This window comes from Hippocampus zosterae, chromosome 18, assembly GCF_025434085.1.
Source record: "Hippocampus zosterae strain Florida chromosome 18, ASM2543408v3, whole genome shotgun sequence".
NCBI classification, from domain to species: domain Eukaryota; kingdom Metazoa; phylum Chordata; class Actinopteri; order Syngnathiformes; family Syngnathidae; genus Hippocampus; species Hippocampus zosterae.
The window spans coordinates 11084706-11106283 of NC_067468.1; the positions used below are offsets into that span (position 1 = coordinate 11084706).

General features: G+C 47.2%; 2 protein-coding genes and 1 long non-coding RNA gene across 18 annotated transcripts in view; 1 reads left to right on the forward strand and 2 right to left on the reverse strand.

Annotated features, from left to right (window-relative positions):
* Positions 1 to 20429, forward strand: part of LOC127591331 (mediator of RNA polymerase II transcription subunit 13-like) — a 146659-nt gene extending 126230 nt beyond the window's left edge. For 3 of the 9 annotated variants that reach the window (XM_052051340.1, XM_052051342.1, XM_052051338.1), the window contains exons 5-31: positions 2817 to 2962; positions 3284 to 3481; positions 4399 to 4563; positions 5132 to 5288; positions 5353 to 5457; positions 5555 to 6202; positions 7322 to 7535; positions 7666 to 7744; positions 7838 to 7959; positions 8159 to 8255; positions 8338 to 8555; positions 9297 to 9475; positions 9653 to 10581; positions 10756 to 10935; positions 11003 to 11232; positions 11307 to 11505; positions 11617 to 11878; positions 12662 to 12914; positions 13359 to 13547; positions 13620 to 13843; positions 13926 to 14068; positions 14548 to 14706; positions 15341 to 15505; positions 15996 to 16159; positions 17415 to 17582; positions 18204 to 18313; positions 19013 to 20429. In XM_052051340.1, coding sequence (XP_051907300.1) covers positions 2817 to 2962; positions 3284 to 3481; positions 4399 to 4563; positions 5132 to 5288; positions 5353 to 5457; positions 5555 to 6202; positions 7322 to 7535; positions 7666 to 7744; positions 7838 to 7959; positions 8159 to 8255; positions 8338 to 8555; positions 9297 to 9475; positions 9653 to 10581; positions 10756 to 10935; positions 11003 to 11232; positions 11307 to 11505; positions 11617 to 11878; positions 12662 to 12914; positions 13359 to 13547; positions 13620 to 13843; positions 13926 to 14068; positions 14548 to 14706; positions 15341 to 15505; positions 15996 to 16159; positions 17415 to 17582; positions 18204 to 18313; positions 19013 to 19145 — 5836 coding nt within the window. In that variant the 3' untranslated portion in view covers positions 19146 to 20429. The remainder of the gene's footprint in view (positions 1 to 2816; positions 2963 to 3283; positions 3482 to 4398; positions 4564 to 5131; positions 5289 to 5352; positions 5458 to 5554; positions 6203 to 7321; positions 7536 to 7665; positions 7745 to 7837; positions 7960 to 8158; positions 8256 to 8337; positions 8556 to 9296; positions 9476 to 9652; positions 10582 to 10755; positions 10936 to 11002; positions 11233 to 11306; positions 11506 to 11616; positions 11879 to 12661; positions 12915 to 13358; positions 13548 to 13619; positions 13844 to 13925; positions 14069 to 14547; positions 14707 to 15340; positions 15506 to 15995; positions 16160 to 17414; positions 17583 to 18203; positions 18314 to 19012) is intronic. The other 6 variants (XM_052051344.1, XM_052051345.1, XM_052051347.1 and 3 more) reach the window with 6 other exon arrangements.
* LOC127591339 (uncharacterized) overlaps positions 1 to 21578 on the reverse strand; it is a 279941-nt gene that overhangs the window by 52640 nt on the left and 205723 nt on the right. Inside the window, exons 6-7 of one of the 8 annotated variants that reach the window (XM_052051368.1) lie at positions 18177 to 18245; positions 16455 to 16603 (exon numbers count right to left, since the gene is read on the reverse strand). The exons of the other annotated variants lie outside the window; for them this stretch is intronic. Coding sequence (XP_051907328.1) covers positions 16600 to 16603; positions 18177 to 18245 — 73 coding nt within the window. The 3' untranslated portion in view covers positions 16455 to 16599. Of the gene's footprint in view, positions 1 to 16454; positions 16604 to 18176; positions 18246 to 21578 lie in introns of those variants that run through there. 8 annotated transcript variants of the gene reach the window in all.
* On the reverse strand, positions 3450 to 4557 carry LOC127591347 (uncharacterized). The gene is made up of 3 exons (XR_007959854.1): positions 4419 to 4557; positions 3666 to 3701; positions 3450 to 3586 (listed from the first exon to the last, which is right to left on the reverse strand). It is a non-coding gene; the product is annotated as an uncharacterized LOC127591347 (long non-coding RNA).

The window sequence follows — 21578 nt, forward strand, 5'->3', positions numbered from 1 at the left end:
TTTACCCCCCCTCCCACACACACACACGCCGGGTCTCAGAGGAATGCGAGAAGTGCTGTGTGTCCGCATACTCACGACCGCTTACGGTGCAGGAAAATGCCCTTTGCTAAAGGACGTCTACATATGTGTTGGTCACAGGTACGGCTCGAAATTATGGCTTGAAATTCACGTCGTGGTCAAAATGATGTTTGTTCACGGTGACGGTGTCAGTTGAAATGTGAACACGTGTTTGAAGTGCAAAGTATTGCTGGATGGGTTGAATCAGGGTTGGGGAATTAAAATTGCATGAGAAACTAGGCACCATGTGATTTTTAATTTTTTTTTTTTTTTTTTAAGCATGAAACTCAACTTTGACGTTTTTCATTGGAAATTCTTTTCCAGGCCTTTACCACAGCCTCTTTCAGTTCTTGTTTTTTTTTTTTTTGTCCCTTCTGACTACTCTTCAGAAGGCTCTATTGGGTTAAGGTCCAGTGACTATAGACACACACACACACACTGTAGCTAAATAGTTAACGGAGCGATTATGCATTTACAGTAAGCGGATTCACTGTTCCAATGGTGTACCGCAATGAAAACAAGTTTGACACCGGTGATATCGCTCATGTTGTGTTTAATTGCGCCTTTTTTATTGCTGTGCCAACAGTGTGAGAGTGTCATCATGATCGCACATTACATTTTGGCCGCAGCGATTTATTTTTACCCCCACCGCTGACGGCATCATGCAAGATCCGTATCAAGAAGACAATCGAGCTTGACGGACGTTGTTTTTATGTCTGTACTTCGCTAACGGGTGTTCTCGAATAGAATGGCATGTCACTTGAATGTATGCTGAAAACGGTCCATAATCATCATTTAGATTTTATTCACCAATGCAACGGTTTCATATACAGTATGCACTACTGTTCAAATGTTGGCGGTCACTTAGAAGTATCCTTACTCTTTAAAGAAAAAAAATATGTGTTGGACATCATGTTATTTGAATTAGTAATTCATGAGAGGCTGGGAAACATTGCTGTCTGCTTTTGTTTCTCTGCCCCAGAAATTCATATCCAATCTGGGCCTCCCTTCCCTCTGAGTGCACTCAGTGCCATCTGGAGGCCATTTTAGGACAGTATTTAACAACTCATCTTTCAGCTTGGCCCATTAAGAGCAGAACTGGCTTTTTTTATTTTTTATTTTTATTGAATTTGATGACCCATTACTGCTCCAGTGGGGGTCCAGTGCCTTGGGGCAAAGGAGATATTGCATGGGTAGCAGGGTAATCACAAGGAGATCACCCTACCTGCTGACTTTATTGTCATTTTGATGTATATAACCAAGGTTATAAGGAGCTTTATAGATTAAAAATATACATCACAGAAGCCTCTGTGACGGTTAATGGCGCACAGGTTGCCCGCTGCTATGTAGATGGCAGTAAGACCTAAATTATTCCCCCGTCTGTGATTGTTTAAAAGAAATAAGTATACATGATGGACGGTCTAAGGCCGTGTGATAAAGAGATAAACATGCAGTGTGGAATAATCGGTCGTTAAGCAAATGAGGATTCATACCTGCAATAAGATGGCCGTACGAGGACAATCATGGATGCGTTTGGGTAAACTGGACGACCCACAAGCTCTTTTGTGCATTGTCGCAATTTCTGTTTGAAGAGGTAAAATGCTCACGTTGTAGAATAGAACAGAGTTGTGGTATATATTGGCATTGGTTAGGGCTTGATTCATTTAATGGCGAGAGCCGGTGAAATATTTTTTTTAGTCAGACATTTTTTTTTTCAGAATGAAGAAACCCATTTTTTCAGACTGTTAAATGATAACATTACTTAAAGCATGGGTGCCCGATATGTCGATCACGATCGACCGAGACTTCGTGGACTGGTCCCACGTCGATCGCGAGGGGCGGGGCTAGGGGGAACAACCCAAAACATTTGTGTGTCTCTGTGCGTGTTATTAATATTATATATATTATAATATATATATATATATATATATATATATAATATTTTTTTATTAGCGCACACTACACCCTTAGCTTCCTTTCAGTCTCATTTTCACAAAAGGTATTTAAAAAATTTAATCAAATTTAAAAAGCAGGTCACCTGTTACCTACGGTGTCACGTGACCTTCACCACCGGAAGTTGTTAGCGTTCAGCAGTCTGTAATTGCAGTTAGCGATCAGAGCTGTTGCGCGAAAGCGTTTGTTATTATTCTCAATTAGAGTTTGTTTCATGTACAATTCAATTATGGGGGACCGAGAGAAGCATTTTAAAACTGTATACGCGAGCTACGATCGTTAACGCGTTGTAAAAGTGCGTTCCATGCCTCCGCTTCAGGTCTCGTGATGGCTGTTGTTTATTTTGGCCTGCGTGTGTTCGTGCGCGCGTATGCGGTAGCGGGTCCATGGCGGAAGGTTGCTTGATCGAAAAGTACATTTTCGGTCAAAATCCACTGATTTGAAGGGGGAATTTCCATGGCAAAAACGACGAAAAAGGCTGGTTGATCGAAAAAGTACTAGCACGATTTGAACGTGACCAAGGCTGTGCCCTTCACTTGAGAATCTCAAACATGCTCATTATGAAAGTTGCGTAGTTGTAATAAATTGTCTCGGGGAACAAATATGCAGCATCAGCAAAATAACTCGAACACCACCAGTCCTGGAAACTTTTTGACACACCTCCTTTACTGTCTGCTTGTGGCAAATGAGGGAATTTTATGTCTTCACATCAAAATGTCGCCCACCTTCCCGCAACACTTCTGCCCTTCTTTGGCTGGTCCTGGCTCTCAAGGATGTAAACCTGTGTGCTCTTCTGTCTCCTCCAGTGAGCACCTCTCGTGTTCCTTCTCCTTCTTCCTGCACGGGGAGAGCAACGTGTGCACCAGTGTGGAGATCGCCCAGCACCAGCCTGCGTACCACATCACAGAACAGCACATTCACCTCGCACACACTTCCGTCACGCCAATACAAGGTAACGCACAGGATAACTACGTGGGAGAACATCTATTGTACACTGTCACCATAAGTTGGGGGTGAAATTTCAGGTCAGATCGAATTGGCCTTATAAACGTCTTTCAGATATTACATTTGGCTCACTTAAACTTGATAATGTGTCTTTTATGTATTCATCGTGGATTAGATTGTATCAAATCACCATGAATTGTCATATTTTAAATCGTTGCAGCCAACGTCTGCTAAGACAGACATGATTTCATCAATGATGAGTATGCAACACAATTGACTGTCACTTCATTGGTCAACCCCCAAATATGTCATCTGCCGTGATTTGCAGTGATCCTAAGCCCCTACGGTCTGAGCGGTACTCTGACGGGTCAGGCATACAAAATGAGCGACCCGGCAGCACGTAAGCTGATGGAGGAGTGGAGCTACTTCTACCCTATGGTACTGCGACGAAAGGCGGGAAGCAGCGAGGAAAACCAAGAGCCGGTCGATGATCGCAACGCTCACGTGGCAGTGGAGGTGGTCGTCGGTATGCCGCAACTCCTCTCATGTCGCTTCAAAATTCACCGCCGCGCATGTCTGCTGGACTGGAATCCCCCTGAAGTCATTTTGGACCACGTTACCTTTGTTCTGCCTAAGCAAACACCGGCGAGCAGCATCCCATAAATTAGCCGCCGCTTCTCTTCCATCTCTCTCACTTTCCTTTTATTTACCGATGCTCTTGAGAAGCACCTTCACAGCCTTTTAGCCTGCCGGGGAAAAAAAGAGCAAATGATGTGGAAGGAAAAGAGGATGAATGAGATGACAGGAAGTTCAAATTGGGACGATGAAATCCAAGCTCCCGGGAGTTTTGTCTCATCTGTATGATCTCTCAGGGTTGGCATCATGACAATAAAAAAAAAAAAAAGCATTCCAGCCATTTCTAAATGTGACGTTTTTCCATTTGAGCAATAATTAATACAATTGTTTTTTTCTGACACTCGTGGAAACATGCCACATACAAAGTCAAAAAGGCAGTAAACAGCCAACCCCTATCCAAGATGGTCATTTTGTATTTTTTTTCCATTGTGCATATTACAGTTGATACACCTTCAGTCAAATGCTTATTAGCAGATACGAAAACTGCAGTTTAATTTTTAAGTGGGTCTACTGCATTATGGAGTATTCATAATGATAATAATAGTCATCAAAAATAGACACTTTTACATTGGTTGAAGTTAACATGCTTTCGTCAATTTTTACTGGAACAGAAACAACCTGCGTTAAAAAAATCCGATATGCGAAATGTGAGCTGTTGAAATCATAAAAGTGCTGTTCAAGATGTTGTCGACATCCATTGATTTTTAAGCAGGTACTAAAACCGGGAGTGAACAAGGCCCATACGTCTCTGCGAGAGGCAAAAGATGTGAAGCCACAGCCTCATTATGTCCTTTTCGCTCTCTTTAGGTGGCGTACGGATGACCTACCCAGCTGCTTTTGTGCTGATTGGCCAGGGCCAGCTGCCGTTGGAGCCACCTCCACCTGCGCCTGCAGCTCAGGGCCTCGCCAGAGAGCAGAATCACTGCAGCGTGCCGCTCACGCCGCCAACATCGCCGGAACAGCCCTGCTCGGGTAAATGACACCACACAAACGCCATTCCTCCATATACGCCGCCAGCTGTGTTGTGAGATCTTCGGTTTCTCGGGCAGAAAAAAAAAAACAGTGAGCAAAATTGGCATGAAGGTACATGACCCAGGGAGCAATAACGGCAATAAAATTGGAAGAAGCACGGCCTTATTTTAAGAGAATCCTTTGATGATGTTGGCCGAATGCGCTGTGGTTGGTGCCAGCCTCCAAACCACGAGCTTCGAGCGTTCAAACATTCTCTGAAATCTGGAAGACGCACAAAAAAAAAAACACATGAAAGGAAGGTATATTTGTTCCGTTTATATTAGCAAAGGGAGCACACTGTTTGGCGAGCATAAAAATCAAGGCAATGCTAGCTTGTAAGCAACTTGCGACATCTGATTTTTTTTTTTCAGTATGAGCATTAAGGTAATAAAAGAGGAAATGGTGTGCACAACCGACAGTAAAAAAAAAAAGTTTTCTTTTTTAATTTTGTATATCGGTACTTCCAATTTTCTGTAGGATGAGTACTTTAGTAAGACACCGTTTGACGATCTGCTTCTTATCTTTCCAGCGGACAGCGGTTTCGTGACCTCGGCCTCGAGTGTCCCAACCCCAGACAGCGGTCTCGGGGTCACCAGCCTGAGCCCAAAGCATTCTGGGAAAAAGCTGACTTGTCAGGTGGTCCATCAGGCCTGGAGGGAATGCTACCTCAGCCAGCCTCAGCACATGTAAGTGACGTCAGCCCACTGCGGAGGACGGACCCGAATGGGTAAATTTGTTTGTTCTTGGCAGACTAAAGCAGCCGTCCGACGTGACGCCAAAGAAGGAAGTGCCAAATGGAGTCACCACGTGGGATTTCAATGACGTCGGGGCGCGAGCGCCGTGCAGCTGCTCGAGGTACCGGCGAGCCGCTCTCAAGCTGTTCATCGACGGCGTTGCGAGAACTTAGTTTTGCTAAAAAAACATCACGCCATTGTCTCGTTTCTATTTTCAGGCTGAAGCAGCAGAAGTTGACAACCGCCACGAGCATCTCCAACCCTCAGAACGGTGCCAATCCGTCCTCTGGCTCATCATTATACGCGTCTTCCATACCCAAACACAAGACCAGCGACAAGACGGAAAAGGCCGACAAACAATCCAAGAGACCGGCCATGATCCCCTTTCACCACCGTGTATGCGCCACCCAGGAGACCCCTCTGGAGCAGGACTCACCTGGGGGGCCCCAGCTCAGCGGTCTGGTAGCACTCGAGCCACCGATGGAGCCTCTGGCCACTCTGGCAAGCTGCAAGTATCCCAAACAGCTCTCCAACGGAAGGAAAGCTCCGGAGTCACTTCTCTTGTCGCCAATGTCTCCGCTCCCTCCCACGCTTAGCCCGCACCCCCGGGTGCAGGACCCGGAGGTACTGGAAGGGCCGCTGGACATTCACGTATGTCAGGAGGCCGCGGCGGGCATGGGCGTGATGACCAGTGAGACGGCAGTGTACGCGGCCTTGCTGAAGCAGAGGGAAAACGGGGCCGGCTGGTGGAGAGGCTTCCGGACTCCCAGGACTGATAAGATGGATTTCAGACCTCCAGAGGTCTCGGCTGATAAAGTAGAAGAGGCAAAAACGGAGGCGGTCCCTGAGGGAGCCTCGCTAAAGAGGTAGGAGCGATATCGTGCTCTTGGTGTGCGATAGATAACCAGATACTGATACAGACAATGGGAGGTCACAACAGAAATGGATTTGTCAACTTTTGCGTCCATTTTTTTTGTTGACATGCGTCGACTGAGACACATTTGGAGTAGGCGCGAGAATAGCTATCAATTTATAAGAAGTGATAAAGAAATGTTTGGAACCGCTTCACGGGAGTAGGGATTCCCAAATGGAGGTGAGTGCCTTGCAGGCGGCTGCGCTTGGATTAAAAGTAGTTTTGGTCTGGTATATTTAGCAAGCACAACTTTAAAATATATCAACTCCAATTCGTTTAGCGTTAAATGTGTTTTGTCGTCATTTGAAGTCGCTGACAGTGTAGGTTTACACTCGAGTGACTTTGGTTGAAAACACTGTGAGTTCTTCCACTCTGGGCTCAGGATTTGTTGACGGCGCAGCTGGGCTCAAGCGTACAAAGTGCTGTATCTCGATTTTCTTGCTGGTGCAAGCCTCGGTTTGCCTGTTTGGAAATTCGCCATGATTGCCGTTCAACGGGCTCACCGAGCGCGTTTCCTTCGATATGCCTTGGCGCGCCTGACAATTTGGTAGCCGAAAGTAGACTAAACTTGACATCTTACTGGAATCATGTCGAACTATTGGCACAGGTAGAACTCAACAAATGCATTATTAAGACAAGTCTTTGTTATATGTAAAAATCGCCCACTTCTGGACTGCAGTGAATCAGTTTGTGCTTCCACCACATCAAGGACTCTACGCCTCTTGTGCGGCTATTTCACAGTGAATGAGAGGAGCCGCTTAAATTGGCGAGAATCAAGTCGGCTCTGTTCACACCCACAACGGCGCAAACTGTGCCAAATCTCCGCTGCATAAAGACCAAAACTTGGGCTTGGACACCCCCGCGCAGATTTATGCCACTCCTCATGCCAGACCCGGAGACCTATGCGATCATGTTATGCACAGAGGCTGTTTCTGTGAGGACTCGGAGATGTTCATGGCACTGACCGAGATGCCATTTCTAATTAGAAGCCAGTGTAATGTTCAAACATTTTAAGGTCAGATAAAGAAATGAAATTCTATCTTTTGTAATAGCCTGCAAATGTCTCTCACAGACTTTACACACAGGCGCACAAGAGATTTAAAATCTCAGACGAGAGATTGCGGGAGCACGTCCAGGCACTGGGCCTGCTCCAGCAACCGGTTGCGGAGGTGCTGCGCGAGCCAGGGGAAGACCCCTACGACTTCAAGGAAGGTGACATCGAGTACACGTTCTCCACTTCCAAGAGATTAAAGAGTCAAGGGCGGGAATCCGGCAAGAGAGCCAAGGTAGGGAAACACGGGGCGCTTCTATTAAAAGTGGCTTCACTGCCATTAGCCTGCGCCGCCTTTCAAAGTCATCCTTTAATATCCATTAAAAATGGACTCGCTTGACTCGTTTTTCCAAATCGCTCATCAGAGTGAAGAAATCACCAGCAATGGCCACTTGCCAGATGGGAAAGACGCAATGTCCATTTTCAACTCTGCTCCCAAATCAGGTGGGACTTACACTTCAACATCATAAACCAGCTTTTCTTTTTTTTCTGTGTCCTTAATTTTTTAAAGTAATTTGGCCTTGTGTTTTGCTTCAGATGAGTCCAGTCAAGACGACGCAGCCGCCAAAGCCAATCCTTCTCTGACCCGAGAAAAAGACCTGGTGGTCAACATTTCAGATCTGGACAACATATTTGATGAAGATGAGGAGGAGCTTGGGGTGAGGCATCCAAATTCCTCTTTGCGGAAAGATAAGGAAGTACCAACCGATCACAATTTACAATCCCATCGTGCCTTCTGCTCGAATAAATTAGTGAAGCGTATTACAGAGTGTGGAAAAATAAAAATGCCGTGTACATTTTTGTTATTGATAAACTATATCGGCCCAATCCTCTAATCTGATGTGTACTAATTTGTAGACGGTTTACCCCAACCAGCACTCAACCAAAGTCACAGTATCCGCTGAGGATCGTCCTCTGAGTAAAGAAGGCAGAGCGGCAGTTCCGTATCCATCAAGTGAGTTCCCGTCCATACGCGGTCGTACACAACGCGCCCAAAGCGTCAATGCCCTCGTAAATCCACTTTTTGTCCATCTCAGCAGTAGCAGACCTTCAGCGTATGTTCCCCACGCCACCCTCCCTGGAGCAGCATCCGGCCTTCTCTCCCATCATGACGTACCGGGACACGCCCAGCCAGGAGCCCCCCGCCCCCGCCGGAGTGCCTGACCACCTTCTGCCAGTCACCTCCAACCAGCTGCCTGAATTCAGGATGGAGCTTGAGGAAGGCGTGGCTAGCCCCTGGCAAGAAGACTTCAAAGTAAGGACATGGAAATGCGATTCACAGTTTGCCGTTCACAAATTCAATACTTTGTCTTTGTGGAACGTATTCTTTATCCTCTACGTAGAGGTACAGAGATTAGTCTGAGAGGAGCTGGGACGTCTAAATGAAGCATTAATCACATATTAATATGTGACATATTAATCAAAGAAGCGCTCTAAACATCGCGCAGGATATGCCCAGCCTGCGCGACGCGATTGGCTGCGCATCCAGGCGGGTCTGCCTAGAACCCAGTGGGATTTTGGAGTAACTAGTCCAGTGGTTAGCATGTGGGCTTCACAGTGCAGAGGTACCGGGTTCGATTCCAGCTCCGGCCTCCCTGTGTGGAGTTTGCATGTTCTCCCCGGGCCTGCGTGGGTTTTCTCCGGGTGCTCCGGTTTCCTCCCACATTCCAAAAATATGCATGGCAGGCTGATTGAACACTCTAAATTGTCCCTAGGTGTGAGTGTGAGTGCGAATGGTTGTTCGTCTCTGTGTGCCCTGCGACTCCAGCACCCCCCGCAACCCTAGTGAGGATCAAGCGGTTAGGAAGATGAATGAATGAATGAATGGTTTATATACCTTAAGCACAGCTGGATTCTTTTTACTGCAAGCGCCCAGCAATAGCTGCGAAATGCTAACGAGAGCTAAATGCATGCAACTCTTACTACTCTGCTCACCCGCGCAGGAACATCGACAACACTTCCAAAACCGCTCAGTCTTTATGTGCCCTCCGTCCAGACGCAGGTGGTCTGCTCCATGTTCGCGCCACTTTCCTGCCTCCCGAGTCAGAGTTTAGCACCGCTCAAGATTCCCGAGCAGTGCTACTACCGCCCGTCCTGGGCTCTCCTGCCCAAAATGGAGCACATCCCGGCCGCCATGCACGCCCACAGCAGCAATTTCGTCAGGGACGGATACACGTGAGTAAAATGCAGTGACAATGTTAGTAGCGCCACGCTTTAGCTGACCACCCGGTTTTGAAATTGGGGCAAAAACAGCCCCGACTGACTTGATGCTTTTACCCGGTAGAAGTGCTTGAATAATGCTTAACTGTGACCCCGGAAATGGTGCATGAGCATATTTTTGATGTCTTTCAGAAATATCCCAAGTGTCAGCGCTCTAACGGACCAGGACTACAACCAGATGAGCGGCACCACGGCTTCGGTGAGCACCACGGTGGGCATCCTGCCTTCCCCGGCCACGCCTCGTTTCTCCGTGCCCACTCCGCGCACCCCTCGCACGCCGCGGGGTATGAACCCCGCCAGCTCCGGCCAAGGTTCCGTGAAGCAGGACGGGACTGAGCTGAGCTCGCCGGCTTCGACCCCTTCCACCAGCCTGCCCCTGAGCTCCGTGGAGCCCCTGGCTCGACCTCGACCTTGCCTCCCGGAGAGCCACAGCCTCTACGCCATTCTGCTTCTGTCGGACTCGGTCCTTAACGTCTTCAAGGACCGCAACTTTGACAGCTGCTGCATCTGCGCCTGCAACCTGAACGTCAAGGGGGCGGACGTCGGGGTGTACATCCCCGATTCCACCTGCGAGGATCAGTACCGCTGCACGTGTGGCTTCAGCGCCATTGTGAACAGGCAGCTGGCCCACGGCACGGGCCTCTTCCTGGAAGACGAGTTGGATATTTACGGCCGCTCCTCGGAGGTCGGCCGCGCCGCCGAGAGGAGGCTGGCCCTCGGCCGGCGGGAGCCGACGATGGGCGACCCCCGAGCGAAGCGTCCTCAGGATGCGGCCCCCGCCTCGCCAGCCGTCATGGTCTTACTTCAGGAGCAGTGCTCGCAGCCCATTTCCTCCCTCGCCTCGCTGCACCTTCCCCACGCTTACTCCAGCTATTCCCGCAAGGGGGCGCTGCTGCAGAGTTGGATGTCGGAAAAGCAGTGGGCGGACGGGAGCGACGCCTGCGTGGAGTGTTACAACGCCCTGGAGCAAGGTCTGCAGTATGTGGACAACTCCACGGGAGGGAAAGTCGATCCGGCTGTTGTCCGAAGTACCGCTCTGCATCCCTGGCCTCACACCAACGGTAAGGACGCAAATTTGGCCGCTTAAAAACAAATTCCTGTCTGCTTAATGTGTTTTCTGTTTTTTCATTTGTTTCCTCGGTGGCTAGGCCCTTGTTAACATGTGCGTATCTGTCCCGTGTGTGCGTGCGTGCGTGCGTGCGCGCTTGTTTCCGTGTCTGTGCTCATCCCCGCAGTGGTGGACATGAGCATGTTGTCGTCCCAGGACATGGTGCGCTTGCTGCTGTCCCTGCAGCCCTTCCTGCAAGATGCCATCCAGAAGAAAAGAACCGGACGGACTTGGGATAACATCCAACACGTTCAGGGTCCGCTCACCTGGCAGCAGTTCCATAAGATGGCGGGAAGAGGCTCGTATGGTAAGAACAACAAAACTTTTTTTTTGTCTGATTAGACTTACGGCTCATGGTGGAATTCTGCCTTCAGGTTCTGAGGAGTCCCCGGAGCCCTTGCCCATTCCCACAGTCCTGCTTGGCTACGACCGAGAACGGGACTTCCTGGCACTGTCCCCTCTTGCCTTGCCCTTCTGGGAGAAGCTCTTGCTGGAGCCTTACGGGGGTCAACGCGATGTAGCGTACGTGGTACTTTGTCCCAATAGTCCTCCCCTGCTTGCTGCCGCCCGAGCCTTCTTCCAGGAGCTCAGCGCCGTTTACGAGGTAGGAGATTGTGCCAAATTGATTTCCGAGTGCCTCAAAGAAAGTGCCCTCACCGAAAGCGACGTCATTCTCAGACGTGTCGGCTTGGGAAGCACCGTCCTCTGGCCAAGGTGTCCCGGGATGGCATAATCCGCGTGGGGGAGGACGTGGAGTCCCAAAGGGTGGAGGAGCTCGACGTGGACCAGTGGTTGACTGGTCCCTGGGCCGGAGAGCACCACGCAGACAACCTCAGCAAACTGAAACTTTACGCCTATGCCTGTAAGCTGCAGCTCGGTAAGAACCTGCAGCGTAATCTCCCAAACACACACACACACAGTCCAATCAAAGCATCTTTTACAGAAACCGACTTCTGGCGCATGTACAAATTCTGTCCTCACTCTGCAGGACCCCAGTTGTCAGTCCTGCCTTTGGACAGCACGCTTTTGCTGCCATCCAAAATCCAACCACCCAACTCGTCAGCGCAACCTGCCCCCTCTGGACAATCTCAAGCATGGACGTCGGACGCAGAGCCAGCTCCCGGGGCTGCCGCTTCAGTGAACGCCTCCACTCCATCTGCAACACCCTCAGGCCAGACGGGGGAGACGACGCCCGGAGGCTCCAGCGAGTCCAAAGGACCCTTGAACACACCAGCAGAGAACCCCGACGTGTAAGAGCAAAAATCACGCGCTCACATCCTATCACCGTATTTGGGTTTGTTTGTTTGAGCGTTTGGATAAAGCAGTTCAGATCATGGATGGACGGAGGGACGTTTTTCCATTTGTTCATCAGCAGGCTCATTTCGGACTGATTATGAAGATATATATTTTTCTACAGGGCGGCCCGGTAGTCCAGTGGTTAGCACGTTGGCTTCACAGTGCAGAGGTACTGGGTTCGATTCCAGCTCCGGCCTCCCTGCGTGGAGTTTGCATGTTCTCCCCGGGCCTGCGTGGGTTTTCTCCGGGTACTCCGGTTTCCTCCCACATTCCAAAAACATGCGTGGCAGGCTGATTGAACACTCTAAAATTGTCCCTAGGTGTGAGTGTGAGCGTCGATGGTTGTTCGTCTATGTGTGCCCTGCGATTGGCTGGTAACCGATTCAGGGTGTCCCCCGCCTACTGCCCGGAGACAGCTGGGATACGCTCCAGCACCCCCCCGCGACCCTAGTGAGGATCAAGCAGTACGGAAGATGAATGAATATTTTTCTTCACTCCTCATGTTGATGTAGTCACTCGTTGCCAGGCACACGAAAGCCTCTCAGTTTCGCTTTTGAGCATGTAACCTCTGATCCAAAGTTCTCAAATGAGCAAGATGGATAGAATACCATCACTTGGCTTTTATCACCACAGCGCCATCTGCCGGATGTGCTGGAACACTGTTCCAAATACAACCATTACACCCTTGAACTAGTCCACAACTGATAGTGTGTCCCCCCCCCCCCCCACCCCTCCAGCACCGCCGAGCAGTACAGAATCGGTATCCCGACTGGCCCCGACTCCACGGACAGCCGCACCAACCCACCGGCCATCGTTGTTTACGTCGTGGACGCGTTCCTGAGTCCGACTGGCACGAGGAGTGAAGGAGGGGAGGAAGAGGAAGGTGACGAAGTCGAGGCAGAGAGCGTGTGGCTGCTGGGGCTTCTTCGCTGCTACACGGAAATGCTGCATACCTTGCCTGAGACCATTAGACCTGCACTTGTTCTACAGGTAAACAGGGGTGGCAAAATAACTTGTCGAAGAATGGTTTTACTGAGGACCTTGCGACTTTCGGCTTGTCCCAGCAAGCCTCCGAAGCGAGTTACACCATCGGTGCTTAATTTAGAAGAATAGTTTTGCTTGCAAAAATGGCTAAATTATCTAGTCGTAGGCGTAGTCTTTATCTGATTAGCTTTCATTTCAATCTTCTAAAAAAAAATCGAGAAATTCTTGTTGTCCGAAATTAAAACTAAGGTATGAAGCTCGCCCAAAACGAGAAAGGTGACTGCTCGGCTTATTTTGCCTTCATACTTCAGCACTTCATGTTCATCACCTAACAAGTAGTCAAACTAATAAGCCAATTTTGACAAAGCGTGTCGTAGAAGGGACTGATAGTCTCTTTTCAAATGTTGAGAAAAAGCTGCCAGAGCTGAGAGCATGGCCCTCTTCCTGCAGGTGGTGCCATGCCAGTACCTCCTCCAGCCCGCCAGTGGCGAAAGCCATTTATACCTGCAGCACCTGCGCTCTCTGGCCTTCTCCTGTTACTCCCAGTGCAGACGCCTGCGGCCCCAGCACACGCACATCAAGTCCCTGACCGGTTTTGGCCCCGTGTCCACCGTCACCTCGGTCCTCAAGAGTCCAGAGGTAAATGATAAAATGAATCGTCGTCATGATAAAAACCCACCGTGACCCCGATACATGTTTGTCTTCCCTCAGCATCCCAGCCCTGTGCATCTCTATTCACCCCCCTTCATCCTCGGGCCCACTCGGCCCAAGCAACCAGAGCAAGGAGAGATTTGGGCCGAAATCCCTCCCAGGTACAACGTGCTCTTTGTTGGATACTGCTTGTCACATGACCAGCGCTGGATCCTTGTGTCATGCACGGACCAGCATGGAGAGCTGCTGGAGACGTGCATCATCAATGTCGACGTGCCGAACAGGTTAGTGTCAAATTTACTGCTTTAATCTCTTTATATTCAAAATTTCACGTACCCCCCCCTCCCCTCCCACCCTCTAATTCAGGGCTCGGCGCCCGAAGGTGTCCGCTCGGAAGATGGGTCTGCAGAAGCTGTGGGAGTGGTGCGTCGGCATCATCCAGATGACCTCACTGCCATGGAGGATTGTGATTGGTCGGTTAGGGAGACTGGGCCATGGCGAACTTAAAGGTGGGTGACGTGGCTTCACTTCATGGACAAGCGGTGAGCGAGGAGCAGAATTATTTTACTGGCCTTTGATTATATTTTCTAAAGAATTACCCCCCCCCCCCCCCTTTTGAAAAAGAAAAGCCGCTCTCTATAACATGGTACTTTATGAAAGCTGCAGCGATTGTGAAAGCGCCATATGAATAAAGCTATATTGTAGTTTATTGTATTCTTTTAGAGTAGCTCCATCTAGTGGATGCACAACGCAACCTCAGCCGCTATTGTAGCTTCTATTCTCTGCACCTTATAATGCGGTGCGCCCCATATTTGAAAACAGTTTTAGAATAGGCCATTCATTATACTCCGAAGCACCTTGTAGTGCGGAAAACACAATACTGACTCGGTTGGTCAGCTGAGTTGAAGTCGGTCATGAAGATGATGTCTTTACTTAAGTGCAGGAGGAGTCATTTGGTCACGCCACTTTGTCCTTTTCTCTCCGCCAGACTGGAGCTCGCTCCTCGGGGAGCACTCGCTGCAATCGATAGGGCGCCAGCTCAGGGAGGCGTGCCGCATGTGTGGCATCTCAGTGGCGGACACCCCCTCCATCCTCAGCGCCTGCCTGGTCGCCATGGAGCCGCAGGGCTCACTCGTGGTCATGCCCGGTAGGTAGAGACCAACGCGGCATAGAACTCTTGAAGTAACCACGTGAAGGTGATCATGGAGTTTAGGGGGTGTGGGAGTGTGTGTGTGTGTGTGTGGGGGGGGGGGGGGGGGTCAAAGTGAGCCTCCCTTACAAAACGGCTTGGACACCTTTTCCTTTCCACTTTGTAACCCTCCTGTTAGGTGGGTTTGGAAGGAACAATAGTAATGATCCTGGGTCAATTGTTTTCAAAGTGGGTCATTTAGACCCACAACATAACAGGAGGGCATCACAGATAAATATATAAACAATTAACAAATCTTTGAAAAAGAAATACCGGTACACAAATAGATACCAAAATCTTAAAACGAGAGTGAGTGAGTTTCAGGTTTACTCTGGACCAAGTCTGAAAAGACGTTCACAAACGTCTTTGGGATTGAATGAGTAGAAGCCAATGACTTTTAAAAAAACTAATGCAAATATATGTAACTTCAAAGTTAAATACAACTGAAGTGTACTTTACCGGTGATTATTGTGCAAACCACTAGAGGGAGCCCTCGTAGCACTAGCGGTACACAAACTGATCTAATACTTTTGTAAAGTGACACAAAATCACTTTTTAATTTATTTATTTTCCGGGTATCGTTTGCTCTCAGACGCGGTGACGATGGGCTCCGTGTTCGGCCGCAGCACTGCCCTGAACCTGCAGACGTCGCAGCTGAACACGCCTCAGGACGCCTCGTGCACACACATCCTCGTCTTCCCGACATCCGCCACCACCCAGCTGGCGCCGAGCTCCTACCCCACTGAGGACAATAACGGTACTCATTAGCTTTTACTGGATACCGTCGTGCCAAGGTCGCGTCTTTGGACAACCATAAAGCTGCACATGCACAGCCAGTGAAATCATGGGCCGGGCTGTTGGTGGAACAGCATAAAGCTTGGTCGACCGTTACGGATAGTGCAGTGAGAAAATATTGAACAAGACATTAAATATCAACAAAAGTGGTAATAAAAGGGGGGAAAAAAGCCCTCGAGTCCCAAACCAATGATGTCTAAATATAAAATAAGTATCATGAATTTTCTGGAAAAATGTCAGGTTCCAATGTAACAATAATACAGGAAGCAATCCAAAGAAACATGGAGTTGTTTTTACTCTATTTCACCAACAGGGGGCAGGATTGTTCCATCTCAGCAGCAGCACGCCTCGTGCGATTGTTTTAACTTTGTGCATTGTGCACTCCAATCATGTCACGAAAACACAACAATTGTTGCCCAAATTCGGCAAACCAATGAGTTGTGTTCCCGTAGACGACATGTTCGACCTGCCCTTTCCTGACGAACTGGAGAACGACATCGGCCACGACATGATGCTGATCACGGGTAACCTCCACCCTTCCCCCAACACCTCCCCCGTGCCATCGCCGGGCTCTCCATCCGGAATGGGGATGGGGTCCCATTTTCAACACACCAGGGTGAGTGAAACATAATTGCTCCCACCTCTGTCCGTATTCAAGGTTGGTGAGTGCTTTTGAAGATGGAAATTGTGCTGTACTTAAACCGTGAGTCTTCCTCGTCCCACTTTTTTTTTTTTTTGGGGGGGGGCGCTCTGTTTAAAAAAAAAAAAAACGTCACTAATGAATTGGTGACTGAGAGAATATTTCTTCACCCGGAGAGGTATTTAGCAGCATGCCTGTTGAAGCTCAGATCCACGCGATGACATCTGGACTGACACTCCACATCACACGCATCACATGCACCCAACAGCATGTGAGAGCGAAGAGCTGCCAAACGTGGAGGAATTTGTCTCCCGGGGCGAAAAGGGGCGAAGACAGACGCGGTGACAGTTTCTTAACGGCTCAATCGCAAAGTCGAGAGAGCAGCCAACTCCCAACACGTTGCAGGTGTCGTCGGCTCACCTGAGGGAAGAGATACGAGTCGACTTCAGAGCGCCGCTGCTGATTGGTGGGGAAAGCTTGCGCGTGCTGAATCAGGAAAACCCGAATCCAAGTTTGAACCCGTAAACACTAATGCTCATTGGAAACCCTAACTCAACTTGAAAAGCCTAATCCTTGTTTTAAACACTACTTTAAATACCGAATCCCAATTTGAAACCCTAACCCTAGTATAAAACCTTAACCCTAGTTTGAGACACAAACCCTACTATGAAACCCTAACTTTAATTTAAAACCGTGCTATGCGATCCTAACTAAAAATTTGAAACCCCAACTCCAGTAGAAAACCCTACCATAAAACCCCTAACCTAGTTTTAAACCCTAACCGTAGTTTCAAATCCTAATTTTGAAATATTAACTCGTTTATAACCCAACTTACTTTGAACCTTATTTTGAAAACCGAGCTCAGACATTCTGTTGCTTTCCGCTGCTGTGCTATAAATTGAAACCCTAACCCTACCTCAAAACCCTATTTTGAAACCCAAATACTACTTTTTTTTTTTTTTTAGCACCGAGACAGTTCCGCTGGCCTTACAGTGACGTGTTTGGTGGCCGTTTCTGTTTAAGTTAATCAAAACTGTCCGTTGCCTTTTGAATGGCTGCACGTAAACAACAATTACGTTTTTTTTCCCCCCCTCCCACCATAAACATCACACGCAGGCCTGCCAGACGGACGGCACTCATTTCCTTGAAGTATCTCTGATGCATCTCTCTTGTTTTTGCGCGCCTTCGCCGTGCACGTGGTCCAGTAATTGAATTTCCTGTTTTTCCACAGAGCCAGGGCGAGCGCTTGCTCTCCAGAGACAATCCGCCGGAAGAGCTGAAGCAGCAGCCGCTGGCTCTGGGCTACTACGTCTCCACGGCGCAGGCCGGCGGCGGACTCCCGCACTGGTTTTGGGCTTCGTGTCCTCAAGCTGAGAATCAGTGTCCTCTGTTCCTCAAGGTCCTTAAAACATGACTCTTGTATTTGTTTCTCATCAAATATAATGCGAATAATCAAATAAATAATTCAGCTATAGAGGGGTGGGGGAAAAGTAAATAAATATCACACCACAAGGGGGCGCCCATTAGTAATTATATTGTATTGCAAAACAGAGGATAAAAGTCATTTATTTTCAGACACATTTCCACATTTTACAGAGTTTCCAGTCTGAATGATTGTTTGCTAAACCATTGTTTCACTTTGTGGGTTTTCTCCAGGTACTCCGGGTTCACACATAGACGAAAAACCATGCACACTCACACTCACACCGAGGGACAATTTACTGTGAGGCCGGCGCACTAACCAGTCGACCGCCGGACCGCCTCTACGGCTTCAAATGTTTTTTTTTCAACCTTTCAGACGACACGGCCGATGCTGTAAATGACCACTAATCAATATTATCGACAGAAATAGACAGCCCCAAAACCACATTTTGTTCAGAGGTGTGGGGGCCAGCCCCACGTGATCCGACGCGCGTGTGACAGAATTCCAGTAAAAGAGCCGGCGATTCCGAGTCGACTGGAACGGAAGTCTCATGACGCCGTCGATACTCGCGTGACGCCCTCCGTTGCTTCTCCGCAGGCCTCGCTCCACCACCACATCTCCATGGTCCAGTCAGATGAGCTGGTGGCAGACAAGACAAAGAGGACCCCTCACCCGCTGGACTCCAAAACCACCTCTGATGTGCTCCGGTAAATATACAACACATGTCGGCTTTCCTGGCTGCGGGTGTCGAATGTGGGATTCTAAAGTGACTCCAGAAGCTGCGTGGCTCCAAAGCCACAATGTGCCATCACTTAAGGCTGATGACACGTGAAAAATTGTTGCGAATATTCCACATTTTAACTTCTTAAGCACACAAATATTTACTCACATAGCTGTCTTACATGTGGCCTTTGAGCTATTTTATGAGCACCACATTTTTTTCCTATATGAATTCAGACTGCCAAGGTTAGAACATTTTCTAAAAGCTACAAATCTTTTTTTTGGGGGTTTAAAAAAAATTCACATCAGTGCACATTCCATATCGTATCAATCATTCTTAGTATTTTTTTACATAATCTCTGTGACAAAGAAAAAAAGACGTTGGAATTTGATATCTGAATTGAAAAACAAGCTCGTTGCAATAAAGCTTTACATTTCTCGCTGATGTAATGTAATTTTAATTTTTTACTACAAATTTCCTGAATGCACGTAAAAAAATATTTTTAATAAGCTTATATTTATATTTATTAATATTTATTAATGTACTTTGTCCCTTTCATAATTTTGCTGCTGTAAATTGAGAATTTCTCCATTGCGAGACAAATTTTTAAGAAAACCTGTGACAGAAACTTGATTCGGCTTCATGCTATTTCCCCCCACACCCCACCCCCCTCCCCAAAATGCAGATTTGTATTGGAGCAATACAATGCACTCTCCTGGCTGACGTGCACGCCTGCCACCCAGGACCGCCAGTCTTGCCTGCCCGTCCACTTGGCCGTGCTGGTCCAAATGTACAATGCCATCCTCAACATGCTCTAGCCGTACGCACCTCCTATTCCGCAGCTCTGGGCCTTCTCAGCGTCCCCCCCCCACCCCCTCCCACTTTGCAACTCCTCGTCTCAGAGAGGACTCTCCCAGGGCCTGGAATGTAAATCCGAGTGACAAAATGCTAAGCCAGTGCAAAAGAAAAAAACTTGGAAATGGCTGTCACGGTGCTTTCTCATGGAGAGAAACTCGGGTGGCATTTTGAAACAAACGTCTGCAGACCTGTAATATTGTACAACCAGCAAATTTGCATGTCAACGCACACTCGTGGCATTGTTGCGTCGTTTTAAATTTTGTACAAAAAAAAAAAGGCGCTGTTGAAAGGTTCTTTGAACTCTTACGGGGGAGCGTTTTGCAAGCGGCACTTTTTCTTCACCTTTCAAAGGGTTGTAGATAAGCAATGGCGGTACAAAAAAAAAAAAGATGAAGACAGGCCGGGGTGTTCATAATGTAAAACATTTGCAAAGAATTTAAAGTTATTTTGTCATATTTAAAATGAAACAAAAGGGGGGGGGGGGGAGAAAGGCCTTTTTTGTTGCCATCTTTTGGGATCTGAAATGAACGTTGACAATTTAATGCAATATTTATACAAATTATATCATGTCATAGAATTTGATATCTGTACGTATATATCTAACAAATATATATTACCTCTTCCAAACAGGCACTTAATGAAAATAAAGGGTGATGGACACAGAATGAACATCAGTTAAAAACAAAAAAAAAAAAGGAAAATCTATATATCGTTTGTTTTATTTAATGCCTTTCAATTAAAAATATGCAGGAGATATTAAGGCGAATCCTTGAACGAGGCAATCGAAAATGTTCAAATGAAAATATTTAAGAAGGACACTTATGATTTCAAGATGATGTCAAGCAAACCACGCGAAAGGCCCCGCCCCCTTTGCTATTTGTTACAATCGGAGCATGTTTGTATGATACACCATTCGGCTGTGTTTTTCTGGAATTTTTTAAAAGCTGTACATTTCAAGCTGTTTTTGTTTTATTATTATTATTTTTTTTGCTGTGAGCTTTTATACATATATATATATATATCTATAAATATATACAGTGGAAAAAGTCATTTACTTCCAGCCAAATACGTGGAAATTGCCAAGTGAGTGTTCACGAAATTGTACAGACAAATGCAAGTTTGCAAAAGACTTTGTTACGTCGGTCATCAATTTGAATATGGAACAGATCCACACCAAGTGGGAGATATCTGTTACTTTTACACTATTTTTTAAAGTAAATTATTAAAAGCCTTCCAAGTGAGAACGCGTTCACTTGTGCTCTTTCTCTTGTAGCGTTGACACTCGGACATTTAATCCGTTTTTAAACCATCCTGTGCACCCTGTAACCTGATAACATGATAAGCTGTCCACTGTAGTATCCGCTGTCACTCATTTGAAAAAAATGTCAAACTCCGGGCTTTAAGGGCTTGCTATCCTTCACGTTTTTTTTTTTTTTTTTTTTTAGATGTTTCCCTTCTAACACACCTGATTCGATCGATCAAGATTTGTATCCGGCTCCTACGGAGCAGCTGATCATTTGAATCAAAACATGCAGGATGGTGGCTCACGAGGACCAGTTTGACACTTGTGCATAATGAGGCAACCCTCTGCCCCCACCCAATTTTTTAAATACATATATATATAATATTAATCAGAATTCACTCAAAATATGCAAACTGATATGCTAACCACTTGGTCACCATGCCCCCAAGATTTACACATGCCTCTGATGGTGACTTGGAAATTTCTCTCTTTGGGCTGAAAGCACTTTTTCATTTTTACGTTTTCGTCCCATTTTAGCTATTTCTACAAAAACTCTCGCATGTACACTCAACACACATGCTAATGAAATTGATGTTAGCGTAAGAATGCTAACTTGAAGCTAGCTAGCAACCCATTAACACTAGAGGGAAAACTTCAAGCTTTCTGTGAAATATATCAAAAGGTGATTGTACGGTAACATAAGATGTTAACACGTCTTGTAATTTATCTAACAGAACACCCGTCACATTTTCACATCAATCAAAACTAGCTTGTCATGCTTTAGTCAGTAAAGGACAATGTGTTAGATTATTAACTGTCACATTATGGTCATGACGGAAAGGAACATCCACCAAATGTCTGGCAACAAATTATTCCCAAACTATGTCACACATTTTGAGTTGGGGTTATACTAGTAACGTACGAATAGGGATTGTGCTCTGAGGCAGGGAAACAATTCAGGCTTGTAGAAAGTGAACAATGAGGCACTACTAAGTGTAATTTTCAGCATCCGCATGGCTTTTCATATCAGATTTTGATGAGTTTCGATTGGTTTTATTCAAACTTTTTTTTTTGCGGTTTGCGGCCAACACTGACCTTAAATTAAGGTCCCCCGGCAATGTGCTAAAGGGGAATTTACATTTGAGGAGCA